Source organism: Leptosomus discolor, chromosome 6, assembly GCF_034619465.1.
Source record: "Leptosomus discolor isolate bLepDis1 chromosome 6, bLepDis1.hap2, whole genome shotgun sequence".
NCBI lineage: Eukaryota > Metazoa > Chordata > Aves > Leptosomiformes > Leptosomidae > Leptosomus > Leptosomus discolor.
This window is the reverse complement of record NC_141396.1, coordinates 11,923,422-11,937,514: the sequence shown is the minus strand read 5'-3', so window position 1 is coordinate 11,937,514 and position 14,093 is coordinate 11,923,422. Positions and strand designations below refer to the sequence as shown.

The 14,093-nt window shown below is 46.0% G+C and overlaps 1 protein-coding gene across 2 annotated transcripts in view; it reads left to right on the top strand.

Annotated features, from left to right (window-relative positions):
• Window positions 1-7,494, top strand: part of MXI1 (MAX interactor 1, dimerization protein) — a 59,024-nt gene extending 51,530 nt beyond the window's left edge. For both annotated transcript variants that reach the window (XM_086466345.1, XM_009950978.2), the window contains exons 4-6: window positions 2,357-2,471; window positions 3,686-3,857; window positions 5,292-7,494. In XM_086466345.1, the coding sequence (XP_086322471.1) occupies window positions 2,357-2,471; window positions 3,686-3,857; window positions 5,292-5,455 (451 nt within the window). In that variant the 3' untranslated portion in view covers window positions 5,456-7,494. The remainder of the gene's footprint in view (window positions 1-2,356; window positions 2,472-3,685; window positions 3,858-5,291) is intronic.
• Window positions 7,495-14,093: the final 6,599 nt, after the last annotated feature.

Genomic DNA, 14,093 nt, shown 5'->3' with positions numbered 1-14,093 from the left:
CTGGCTGGATCTTTGTGTATAGCTTTTAGGTGCTTAACACAGTCATCTCATCGAGTCTGCACATAACCTAGCTTTTGACGTGGCAGATCAGTGCCATCCTTTTAACCATTGTCTCAGCAATCCAGCCAGTGCTCGCTCCTGCCCGAAGCTGATCGCTGGTTCCAGGAATTGCAGTTCCTGGTGCAGCAGCTGCCCCGGTTCCTGATAAAACCTCCAGTGCTGAGACTCAGCCCAAAGCTCAGGCTGGAGGTGTGTTGTCCATTTCTCTCTGCATTCAGCAGTGGACTGTGATATGTTTGACACTGGTTAGATGTTGATTCCCCACACTTTTTGTTGTCTGTTGCACAAGTAATTCAGTTTTCACCATGGGCTGGGAGCTGCCATTGCCCAGCAGGGCAGCAGGAAGTCTGCAGTCCCTACTTGTAGTTAGGTGGAGCCAGCCTTGCTCCTCAGCCCCTAGATCTGTGCACACATCTTTAGCACTACTCAAGCTGCATTTTTAACTTGGTGACTTGCCTCTATGGCATAGCCAAAAATAGATTCAAAACCCAGAATGACTTTAACCACAAGATCGTCCTCCTCTTCCTTTCTCTAGCTGCAAGAAGTCAGTGTCCAGTCTCATGTGGGATGATATGAACTATGGTGCCAGTGTGAACCAGCTTTTTCATTGCTAGCCCTACAGGTCTTCATGGGACATTGGCCAAACACCTGTAGTGGGTGCACACAACTCCTGTTGATCAAACTCTATGTTGAAAATGGGCTTCCAGGTAGAAAAAAATCCCCCCATGTCAGCCATATGGATTTAATGTCAGTGGGGTTTGCTCTAGAGCAAGCTGAGAAGTAAGAGATGAGATTGATGTTACTACTATTTTTTTCATTTTGATTTTATTATGATTTCCCTTTCCCCACCCCTCCAGTTCTTAATATTTAATGAAAAACACGTGTTCTTCAAGGCCCTTGCTGGTCATATGTAGCCCTGTGGCTGTTCCTGAGTCAGAATGATGGACCCTTCATAAAGAGATTTATAATAGAAACAGTGAGGAGCTCACAGCTACAGCACCGCTGGTGAACACTCCCCTGCACTGACAGTTCATCAGCAAAACCCCTGACCCTTCCACCCTTAATCATCCTTGCTTGTCACTGACATAATTGCCTGATTACAGACTCCTCTCCCCCACCCCTTTCAAACTGGGTGCAATAGTGAATTTGAAAAACAAATGGAAATTAACTGTCCATGCTCTTTTTTTGGTGGTGTGGGTTTTGGTTTGTTTTTTTTCTTCCCCTGCATTGAGATGGATCAGGCTAAGATTCGGTTTCTTTGTGCGTGAGCAGGGGCTGGGATAGGCTTTCAGGACTCTTTTGCACCGGTGTTTCTTGCATGTGAATGGTGGAGCTGATGTCATTGTGTTATTGATTGGGATGACAAGTTTGGACATAAATCATTAATGTCTGGAAAGAGAGAGGGAGGGGAAAAAGGCAACCCACACTTGATAGTTTTCCATAAATCTGCTTTCATTCCTGCATACGTGATACAGAGGAGGAGACAGCAGGAACAGTTTTCCTGTGCAGCCTGAGGATGTGCTCTGCCATGGCTGCCTGAACCATCTTCCCCAGAATGTGGTGCCATGTTCTGCAGAAAATGGCTCATACCAGCAACGCTGTCATGTTTGAGCCTATCCTTGTAGATGTGAGCCAGGGTCAGAAGACTGCCCAGGGGAAGGTCTTGGTCCTCTTGTTCCCACAGACCTTGCACCCCCAGCAGCATTTCAGACCTGGGCCCAGGAGGGAGTAAGAGAGCAGTTCTTGGGAGCTAGCTCCCTCTAGCTCCTTTATCTGCCAGCAGGGATTGTTTGGCTGTTTTGGGCTGACCATTTTTTCTCATTGATCTTAATTTTCTGCAAAAAGACGGTGCTTAGATCAGTTTATAGCAAATGTCCCCAAGCCAGCAGCGCACAAGCGTGCAGGGGGCAGCAGTCATTTGAAACTGCTTTCACTGAAGTTCTCAGCAAAGCACTGCAAATAGCTGAGAGAGAGGAAACCCACAAGATACTTGTACCATTTGCCTCTGTGCCTTGCCCCTGCACAAAGTTCATCCAGATGAGTCAGATTATCAGTTCAGACAGCAAGAAAATAAACAGTGTCTGTCAGAGGTTAGCAGTAATGCAAGTATTGGTGAGCAGCTGGTGTTTGCAGTGTAAATAGTTCAGTGGCAGTCTGTCCTGGTACCTGTGGGGAATCTTGTGATGTGTGGAAAGGGGGGGAAACATGAAAACTGCCCTGTAGGAGGGAAGTAGAGAAAGAAGTGACATTCTCCTTCTGAAAGCATAGCTCTGACCCTCCTCTTCTCCCCTTGCAGCCGAGCTCACCTCCGCCTGTGTCTAGAACGCTTAAAAGTTCTGATACCGCTAGGACCAGACTGCACCAGGCACACAACGCTTGGGCTGCTCAACAAAGCCAAAGCACATATCAAGGTAAGAGCTGCTTTTCCCAGCTGCTTTCCGTCTGGGCTGTTGGGAAGTGCAATTCAATCGCTCCCTCTTGCTGCCTAGAGGTAACTGTTGAAGGAGACTAAAACCTTTTTTTTTTTTTTTTTTTCTTTTTAAAAAAAAAAGGGGGGGCAAGCAAGCCTTGCTCCCTTGGTTAATGATTTATCATTGCTACAAGCCACATTGTTAGAAGAGTCCATAATGAACTCCGTTAACTACGGAAATGATTGATTTGGAGAGCAGGGGTCTTGTTCTGTATTGTGATCATTTGTTGGCAGCTGCATCTCTTTAATGAAAACCATACCTGCTGTTGAGCGACTGCATTTTGATGGGCAATGCAGCTTATATTTTTTCTGATGTGCTAGTGAGTTTCCACTGCTGAAGCGTTAGCACAAACCACAAGAGTGAGAGACAGGGTTGGCTTGCTGGGTTTTTATGTGCGAACCTGCCAGCTAGCCCAGCGCTCTCTGAGATTCGCTTTTGGCAAAGCGGAGCACGAACAGAAAATGCAGCATTGTCAGTTTCTGGAAGAGGCTGAAATACTTTGTCGCAGGTCAGGATAGCGGGAGGGAGGATGGGTGGTGAAGGAGAAAAAGCACTGCCGAAGGGACAGAGTTAGCCTGAAATGACTCCTCCTTATGCAATGTGCTTGTCGTAGGAAACAAAGAACAGTGCCCTGGTAGATTTCCCAGCTGTGATCAAAGAAATCTGTAGTAGGTTATGTAAATCACTTACTGAATAGAAAACTGTTTCTGAGAAATCCTACTAAACCATGCAGCAAGGAACACAGAACTCCCAGGGCACGTTTTTATGTTACAGTGGATCATAACAAACCCTGAATTGGTTTGGTTAAGGGAATTGAGGCCCCGTCGTGGACAGATTTGGTAATGCAAGTGCCTGAACCCATGTGGAATGACCCACAAACTGCTACAATTCAAATCGTTTTCTCTGGAGAGGCTCTGTCCTCAGAGACTTTTTATACTAATGTGTATGATTTATCAGGACTTGAGAGGTGGAAAAGATGTGAGGAGATGGCGTTGTACTTGGAGACTGCCAGGCAGCTTGGTTCAGGGCTCTTTTGCAGCTTAAATCCTTCTGGGACCTGGGAAGGTCTAAGCAAAGCAGGTGGCTGGCAGTGGAGGTGGGAGGGAAGGAGAAAAGGATGAAGCTAATTATTGAGTCATATTTGATCATGCCAGAAACTTGAAGAGGCTGAGAGGAGAAGCCAACACCAGCTTGAGAATCTGGAACGAGAACAAAGATTCCTAAAGAGAAGACTGGAACAACTACAGGGTCCTCAGGAGATAGAGCGAATACGAATGGACAGCATTGGATCTACCATTTCCTCGGATCGCTCGGACTCGGAGCGAGGTGGGTGTTGCTGAACTAGCACTGAATCCCCAGGACTCTGTGAGGGCACGAGATTCATCCATTACGTGTCTCTCAGCTACCCCCTTCTCATGGTCTTTGCTATTTAGGCTGCTGATTTTGCTCACACACATACACACACAAACATGGGTATATATATGAAGAGGTTAGTATTTTGCATGAGTTCAATTTAAATCTGGAAAAAGTGTTGTTATTGTCAACTTGAGCTGATTTCTGTGGCATTGAAAGTGACTTGTTTCTCTGAAAAGCTCTCTAAAATGCCGAAGCATTAATTAGGGAAAATAAAGTGATCACAAGATGGTAGCTAAATACCTGATGGTAAAGTTGAGAGATCCACTGTGCTCTCTGGTCTGCTGAATCTCTCAGCAACACAAAGAGGAAAATCTTAAGAAGATATTAGTGGGACTGGAACGGATGTTAAAAGCAGCATCCACCTTCTCGTTCTGTATTTGGGCCATGGTGTAACCAAGGTACCGTGGTATAGCCAAGCAAACAAAACCAAGCAAATCGCCTCTTAAAATTCCCGGAGTCATTCTACACACACACACACACACTTTTTTTGTTTTTGTGGGGTTTCTTTTTGTTTGTTTGTTTGTTTTCCCAAGCTTCCCATTGAGTTCATCTCCTCTGTTGAAACTGGACAGAGGTGACCTGAGTGGCTAACTGAATTCAAATAGTTTTCTTTTTTAAAATATCTCTGCTGTGGAGAGAGATGTAGGCACAATAGATGGTTTGGTATTTACTGACAGAACGACCCAAAGATGCTGTATAGTTTGGGTGTGAGTCTGTGGCTTTTTTAAAAAAGAAGTCATCCGTTTGGAAAATTCCTAAACAGTATGGGAACCAAGATATCTGGTTAACTAGATCTCGGCTTTCTAAGTCTTTCTTAAAACTAAGCTTTATGCTCTAAAGTCCACTGAGCGTCTCTGAGAGTAAACCCAGCTCCCCATGGTAATGCATTGTAATGCCCTATACGAGTGGTCCCGGCTTTGGCAGTGTAATATCAGGCCAGTAGCACGTTTCAGGGTAACTTCATGCTCCGTTTTCTCTGTTGCCCTCTGTTTTGACATCTGTTTTATGTTGCTTTTTGTTTCCAACACTGGGGTGGTAGAGCTCCAAAGAGGTAGTGGAACAAGTTCAGTGCGTGGGGTGGCCCACCGATGCTGATCGTGCGGCCTGCATGCTGGAGGAGTCAAACCCCTTTGCCAAGTCCCTAAGAAAAAGTCCAAGCTGGCACCTAGTCTTTTTATAAACCGTGTCCACAGCCCGTCCCATTCCAGGGAGAGCACTGAAAGTCTTGCTGCCGGACTGCTGCCTCATCCCTGACTGGGGGAGTCCCAGCAGGTCGCTGCCTTGGAGGGAGCAGTTAGGTCTGTGGTGCTAACCTGTGTGTGTTTCTCTCGTTTTCCTTTTTAGAAGAGATTGAAGTGGATGTTGAAAGCACAGAGTTCTCCCATGGAGAAGTGGACAATATCAGCACAACCAGCATCAGTGACATTGATGATCACAGCAGCTTGCAGAGTATTGGGAGTGACGAGGGTTACTCCAGCGCCAGCGTCAAGCTCTCGTTTGCTTCCTAGAACCAAGTGAGACAACAGTGCAGGGCGAATGATTTCACTGGGGTGATCAAACTGGGTCCTAGATGCCAGTATCCTCTTTCAGAAATGACATATTGACAGCTAGTCCTGGAGGGACCTGTATATAAAGCTTTTTGGGTAAAGGAAGCCTCCACAGAAACCCACGTGTGTTCATTTGGTCATGTTACCAATCCCAACCCCTGCTGGCAAAAAGTTACACCAAACACTAGTCCCTTTGAAGTCAGTGAAATCCATTTGTTTCTGTGGGACCTGGATCTAGACCTTAGTGATGAAACACTTTGTTTTGAATTTATTTGTTTGAAAGAGGATACTAGAGACTCATCCCTTTCTTTCCGTCATGAGATCTGGGAAATGTCAGAATTTCTTACGTTGCATTCAGGTTGAACAACCTAGTTTAGGCCCTTCTGAAGAGCTTTTGTGGTCCTAAAAGGACCGTGTCCTACAGTTTATCACAATCCAATGCTGTCGTAATGTACTAGGAAATCTAAGAAGGCTTACGTAGCCTAGGAATGAGAGTGACGATGGTGATTAAGGTCTCATTCTGTGCCCAGAGAGAGACGGGCAGCAAAGAGAGATGTTCAGGGGAGAACACCATTCAGCTCAGCTTTCTGTTGGACATGTTTAAAATGCCAAGTACCTCTGATACGTGGCTAAAGCAAGAGGTACACACTTGTAATCTACCAGCACATCGTGGGCTGTGTCATGCCTCGGGCTGTGACGCCGACAGCAGATCTCCCGGTAGAGGCGTGCTCATACGCAGGCACACAACCAGCTGAGGACAGAGAGAAACCAGCACACATGAGAGGTGATATGACAGGAAGTCATGCCCAGATACTGAGCCACTATGACCTTTTTATTTGAAGAGATTTTTTGATAAACATTTGTAAATGTGTTGGGAGGGAAAACACCCCAAGTCTGATGTGTCTTTTTAGAGCTTGTCCATATGAAACCTTAGATGTCTTTTATATGAATTTATGCCATGAAAAGATCTCTGTTTTGATGAAGCACTTGACCCAATGAAATGCAAAGTTGCTTTTTGCCATGCACACAATGGATGAAGGCTGTGCTAGCTGGAAGAGGCCAGGTTTGGTGGGGGTTTCTTCGGTTTTCTTTTTAGAATCATTCCCTTTGCTGACTTTTGAAGTTCCAGTCCAGTAGTTAACCTAGTTAAGCTCAGCACGTCTCTCATGTTAATGTAACGTTTTGACTGCACGTCCTGTTCCCAAGGGCCTTGCCATCTTATCTGTGCAGGTGCTGTTCAGAGCTATTATAGCGAATGTTTTCTAATTTTCTCGGAGACGAGCATTCTAACCTGCACTTTGAGGGCTTTGCTTTTTTATTTTTGTCTTTTTAATGGCCAGGATTATTTTGTTTTCCAAGTTTAAAAAACCTTAATAGAGTCCTTGCCTATGGCATTGTTTGAAACTTTGTATATCCTTAAGTAATTTAACTACCCCCTCGTTACTAAGAAAAAAAAAAAAAGAGGAAAAAATGCTTTATAAAATTCATAACTTATTGCTGATTTGAATGGGTTGTTAATTTCAGTCCTTTAGATTTTATTTTATTGTTTTAGGTAGGGCTGGGCAAAAAGAGATAAAATAAAATAAAAAAATAAAGACAACCATATTTAGCAGTGCAGTGGAATTGTGTTTAAATGTTAGCATATGGTCCCCATTAAAGTAGCACTTTAACGCCATTAAACATTTCTGTATCTGAAATGAGTCGTGTTCTTCCATCTTGGTCATTTGTATCACTTTAGCCGACTCTTTGTTCTTCTTGTGCCCTTTGATCCTGCGGTGAGAAGATCCCGAGCGAGTCTGCTGTAGACTTTTGCATTATGATAAGTTGCCTGTGTTTAAATACTCTGATGTTTTCCCCACTTTCCTCCAAAATGTGTCATCCCCTGCCCTGTAAGAGGCACAACACACGTGCTTGAGTAGAGAAATAATCTTTCCATGGCTGTAATGAATGATTTCTGTTTGTTTTGGGTTTTTTAAATGAATTTGCTTACTAAGTCCGGATCAGGTTGCTGTTGAATCTGTTTTCACTTGTATGTGTGTAATCCCGTGGCTCAGTACCTCTGTTCTTCCTTCTGCGAGGTGACTTGGCAGGAGCAGGAGTCTGCCATGCACTGAGTCGAGCTCTAGGTTAACAAATGGGGCCTGAGGGTTTTCAAAGAAGAAATGCTGCTTGGATTTATGTTTGGGAACCATATAATCTCTGGATGACACAAGGTTTGGGACAGTCTTCTGAGTGGTGAAAAGTGGGAAACTTTAGCTCTAGCAAGGCCTTATTTATTTATTCATTATTCTCCTTGAAAGTGGGGCCACTGGCAGCCCTGGTGCTGAGCAGTTGAATACCAGTGGGATTTATTTATTTAGGACCCTTTTTCTGTAGCTGTCCCAGCACCTCCTCCTTCCTGTTATTACTGTTTATTTTAAATGGCCACTTGGGAAAGAAATACCGCAGCTGAGAAACACTGAAGTTCAAGGGGTGGGGAATGGCTTTGCTGTCCTAGTTGGTATGAAACAGTGGCCTGTCTGTGGTTGGAATAAACGTGTCTGAATTGTTTGCTTATATGCTTCAGGGCCAGTTTGGTACCTCTTACCTTTTCTAGCATTGTGGACTCGAAAGGGTCTTGATATAACATGCAAATACAATGGGGAAGATGTAGCAAATGAGCATCCATCCCCAGCTGCCTGCCTGACCGCTCAGCTAGGAAGAGAACCAGGGATAAAACAAGATTAAGAGCCTTTATAATAACTGAAGACGCGTGGTTGGTTGCTGTGGTGCTGCGGGGTTCTGTGCGGCAGGTCTCAGCAGATTTCAGCTCGGGTCTGGATAGTTTCTGATGCGATGGAAATGTTCCTCTGGCTTGTCGAGGTCGTCCTGTACCGCTTCATGACTGCGTTGTGGGCTCTGGCGCTTTCTGTGTGCTTGTACCTCCAACGGGCTGTCCCACGCCTCACGTCTCCCTTCATTGGTCTGGTCTGTTGTGTTGAAATGATGTGCCCAAGATGACTGATGTGCTCAGAGGGGTTGCTTGTAAGTTACTTTTGGATGATGGTACAAGCAATTTGTATGGTTTATGCAGGACATCAGTTAGATGATTGTAATAGTTACTTCTGCTTAAAAATGCAGGAATCTCCTGAATTGTCCCTGTTACAGCAAGCCAGAATAATCCCATCTGCCAGATTAGCTTCAAGGTCATGTCACTTTTCAAAGTACCATGAAAGTTTCTACTAGCCACCCTGAAATCTTGTAAAACAGAGTGAGTATCCAAAGGTGCAGACCCAAACCCTTGAGGGTCGAGTCTCTCATATCCTTTGGAAGCTGAGATGGTCCCTCACACTACTGAGCTCTTAAGAGATCCAGCAGAGCAAGTGAGATTTACTGGTTTTCCCCAGAAAAGTACTCATAGAATCTTACTGTCTGTTTTGTCCTTAAAGAAAAAAAACAAATCTATTTTCATTCACCCCAAAAGATAAAGACACTGAGAGCACGTTGCTGTTTGGGTTCCAAACTCCGGTATTTTTTAATGCACAACTACATGGGATTTGTGCTGCTTCTGCAGCCTCATTTTGCTCCTCTGCAAGTAGAGAGTGAAGTGAAACACTTCACTCCCGGTCTTCTCCCTGGTGGCCCTGGGTTCTTCCCACCACATTAACTCTAGTTTCACCCAGAACCACACTTATCCTCGCCATATGGTAATTTGGGCGTGGAATCACGTTTGCCTTTCATCTTTGCAAAATTGCGTGAGGTTTTTTTATGTTTTGCTTTATGGGTGCTGTTGTTTTTCTGCTTTATTTTTGTGTTTGTAGAGTAGCAGCAGCCCTAAATCTGTTCTCTGCTTAATTTTACAAGAATACAGTGACTTTTCCTGTAAAAACAGAATTGGATGTACTTTCCTTAGCCAACTTGCCCACACAGTAGACATGCTTGCGCGCGCCCAGCTCCCTCGTAAGCTTGTTCTGTCAAGTCCTCCCTCTGTAAATTAGATCTCTGGCGGGTCCTTTTGCTGCGGACAAACCCATTAAAAAGACCATCCAGCATTTTCCTTCTTTTGACACAAGCATATTACAGTATGTCATCTCATGTCTGCAGACAAGGTGGAGATGACTGTCTGGCTGCATTTGTCATGGTTATCCTGTGGCGAGTTGTCACTTGAAGGTCACTTTAATGTCCGTTCCATTAGAGGCATGTCAGCGACGAAGGTGGTCTCAAATCCGTCTGCCTCAAGATATCTGTAGGCCAATACAAAATGGGGTTAACTGTACAGAACTATCATTTCCCAGGTTTTCTGGTTGTGTTTTCCATTTGTTTGCTGCCATCCATTTCTGGTCTGTCAGCTCCCGCCTCCTGCTTTTCTGCTCTTTGTTCTCTTGCACTTGCTGCTCCCCGTTTGTAGTCTGTGTTTCAGTGTTGCCTTGTTGAAGTGGATGAAACGTGTGGCTTCAGTGGAAGTGGATCCGTTGTGTGCACTAAATGGACATAGTCTTCCCCCTCCCTCCCCCAGGATTGTGGGCTTTTCTTCTTGCATATTTTCTGGCACCAATCGTGCATCATTGGAAAGAGAAACTGGGGTCAGTTCCTGGAAGAGAATGGTAAAAACCAGGACTTCGTTCTGAGGTTGGGGAGGTGATAATAATTAAAAAGAAGTCCGTAAATAAGAGAATAAAGTCTGATGTTTTTTCCTGGGGCTTTGTCCTGTGGACAGGTTGTCTGATGAGTGATGAATTCTGTGACCTGATGGTGACTGAAGCTCCTGTGCACCTGCGATGCAGGCTCTGAATTGTCCTGTGGGACCCTCAGGGAAGAGGAGTGCGTCCTTCTTCCTCTGTTCACCTATTTGCACAAAATACCTAGAAAATACTGATGCGCTTTCAAATGTGCTTGGAATTAGCTAAAAGATCTGAGTGATGTTTGGGAGGATGAACACAGGAGAGGAGAGTGGTTGTCTGGGCACACAATGTTTTCCTTTCCCGTTACAGAGAGGCAGGTTGTTTAATGGGGATAATACATCAGCACTGACCCCTGCTTCTCTGCTCGTTTCCTCCTGAGAAGAGGACTGAGCCCTTTGGTCATTAGGCAGAAGCAGAAATAGGAGTCTATGGGTGTTAGTACTGTGGCTGTGGTACTAACTATGAGGTATTTAGGGTTTCTGTTTGGGGTCTTTGACCAAAACTAGAGCTGTCTCACAAGGAGGGATGCTCATGGTGAGGTCCCTTCAACAATATCAAGGACCAGGAATTGCCAAGCGGCCTGTGGGAAGGGCAGGTGAGCCCTGTGAGGGGGGTGTGCTCGTACCGAGCTGAGCAGTGGAGTCGCGCTGCGCCGCTGGCCTGACGGGTGCAGGTCAGAGGTGTGAGACGTCGTTTGCCTTCCGAGACCTTCGACGTTAACCATGCTCCATAAGGGCTACGAGTAATACTGTAACTTATTTTTACCACACTGGAAAAAATCAGCCCCTTAGTTTGTATCAGCCCCATGAGGCCCAGAGCAAGCTGGTGGGGTGAGCTGGTTAATTTGGCCTCTAACAAGTCATTCAACGTCTTGACTTGCAGTCTGCTGTGCTATGGTCGTGTGCTGGAGCTTCGTTTTCCTACAGCACTTACTTGGAGGAGACAAAGCGCTGCAGAGGACCGATGTTGGTCTTCAGCAGGTCGAGGGGAGGAAACCAGCTTCTGTACCTCCCTGGGGCAGGCAGGGTGGCCCTGGCCAGTGCTCGTCAGGCTGTGAAGGGCGTTCAGGTACTGGAAACGTGGCGATTCAGAAAAATTAGGCAGAGAGGGATGATGAGTAATGGGCCCTGAGCACTAGTAATAATGCTAATTGTGCCTCAGGGGATGCTCCCGGGTTGGGATTTTCTGCAGTGAGGTCCTCTGGGATGTTTTGTCCTACAGGTCTGACTGTGGTGTGTATGGGCCTGGAGGACACCGGCACTTCTTGTTGCCTTCCAGCAAGTGATAGCTCTAGCATGCCTCTCCCCACGAGGTGACAGTTACAGGGGTGGTTTGAGAGAAGACAGATTTAGCGTTCATTTGTTCTTCCCCCCGCCCCGTGATCCCCACTGAAAGAAACGCTAGTGAGCCACAAAGCCATTCTGTGCATGTGCAGTCAGCTTTGGGCCAAACTCACCCCTTCCGTAAGGTCTCATCGAGGTCATGACTGTTGCGGCAGGGCTGCATTTCAGCGAGGGTTAATTTTGGTCTGAAGGGATGTTGCCGCAAAGCAGGAGGAACCATCGAAGAAATTTAAAGCATTTTATGGTAGGTGTAACATCGTAGTTGCTAGTCAGAATGTACACAGACCTAGTTCCTAACTTGGCTTGGGCTACCAGGGCTCTAGCTAGCGCTCAGTTTAGCTAAGGCTAGGAAATTCTTTCCATTTAACCGCCCCTTTTCAAAAATACTTGTCCCAGAACAATGAATTGTTTTGAATCTCCTCCTGGAAGACTTGATGGAGAAATACAAAAGCTCTTTCCTCTCCTGGCGTGGCGAACAACTGTACAAAACAGCACTCACCGCCCTAGGGAATACCTGGTCAGCAGGTCTGCTAAAAATGTAAGGGTTAAAACTTGGCAGCACATGTATTCCTCGCAAAGAACTTCTCTTTGGGAAGTAACATCACGCTTCAGTCGAGGTGAGAGCGAGACATTTTCTGCCAGCATCCATCCTGGGGAAGCTTTGCACCCCTGTACAGACCACGGAGTCGTTGCAAGGCGCGTTCGGCTCAGAGAGGGAGTTGTTTCACCAGAGGAAGTGATGCGAGTGCTCTGGTGAGGCTGAGCCTTCACCTCAGGGCCAGGGTTTTGACCTGTCAGTGAAGCTGCTTAACCAGGTCGTATGCGGACAGGTCGCGAGCTTGGCTGGGTGGCGTGGATGTTTACCGCAGCCCTGGCGCAAGCCTGATCCCTCCTTATTTTGCAGTCTAAGTGAAGCACTTTAGGGTGCAGATGGGACAACTTGCGACGCGAAGAGCAGCACCAGCTGCAAGGTGGCGATCCTTCTCTTGGGCCTGGCCCAGGGCCATCTTCCGCAGTCGCAGGCTCAGTGTCGCTGCTGTGCGGCGTGCGGGTGGTGGTTGTGTCACAAAATACCGCCACGGAGCTGTGGGCGAGCGGGGCAGCAGTGGGAAGAACAGAAGGTTGCTGTCGGTTTTGCCTTCTAAACATCTCCAGCGTTGAACTGCAGTCTTGAGCGTTACAGTCCTGTTTTGTACTTACAAACCTTTGAGACCAAGGAGCTGCAGAAGTGACACAACACTCTGGCATAGGGGAAAGCGAAAGAGAAATGGATTGCTGTGACTGGACATTTAAAGTTGCTGCTCTTCAGACTGTTCTAAATACTTAAACTGACTGGAGCATCCCAGATTTGAGAGTCAGATTCGTGCTGGTTTGATTTCCCCAATAGATTACCATTTGTGCAGCATTGAGGCTGTACTAGATAAGCCATTTCCTGCAGTAACTTACTTTTAAGAGGAAATGTGTCGCCCATACCCGTCATTTTGTACAGAATCCTTATCCGAAAGGAACAAATCTGTATTCTCTTCTCCATAACGCCTCCAGCTTCGTGGGTTCGCACTCTTACACTTCACTAACTCTGTCATCTCAGTATTCCTAAAAGAACTGTCTGCAGTCTAGCAGGATTTTGGGGTAGGTACTTACTCTGCTTGCTGAGAGGCCCAGAAGTCAATGCAGAGTGCGAGTTCTGAAAAACTGGGTAGAAATTTTTATTGTTTGGGTTTTTTATTAATTTAAATTATTTATCATGTTTAGAATGTTTAGAGCAGCTAATAAAACTGGGAAACAAGTTATACATTAAGAAAAAAAACAACACTAGCCAAACACTTTCAGCCACGTTTCAGTGTTTGTAAAATAAGGAACACTTTGTTCCTGTAGTTACCAGCACTGCTTAACTCATGATTTATTTTTCTTGATGTGAAGTTCTCAAGGCCACTTTTCTAAGGCCGTGTTCCAAAGCCCAACTACACATAGAAACAGCATCATCAAAAATAATCAAGTGCCACCAGGAAGGGCCGTGTGGCCAAGACAGCAGCGTCGGTGGGGTTTTATTTATGCAAGTTACCTTCAAAACCTTCTCTCTGCTGTGGATCAGCTCCCCCCAGTTCCCGGGGCAGCAGCGTCACTGCCTGTCCCAGGTTAAGGCGCTGAGGAAAAGCGTCTCAAAGCTTCCTTCCAGCGTGTCTGGGCAGCGCCCACAGCTGAGCTACAGCTGGGTGCGTTGGGCAGCCCGTGCTGTATGAAGGGTGACACCAAGTTACTCAAAGGAAACGGTATTTTTGGAAAGGCTCAGCAAAAGTGACCTGGGCTGGACCGGTAGGAGGGAGGCTCACACACCTGGTGCGTTCACTGGGCCTTAAGTTCTCTTTGGGACTAGTGAACAAACAGTCCTGCGACAGACCATTTATTGGATTTATTACAGCAACAGATGAGCACAGGTCGTGCCCGTCAGCTATGGATTAAGTCTCTTGCTCCAGAGAATTTTTTTTGTTCTTTAAAAGAACAGGTGGAGTTAAGGAAAGGCAGAGCCGGCTTCCTTAAACCTCCCGTTCTGCCCACTTCAGCGTGTTTCAGTTCTAATTTCAAGATGCTCTTTTG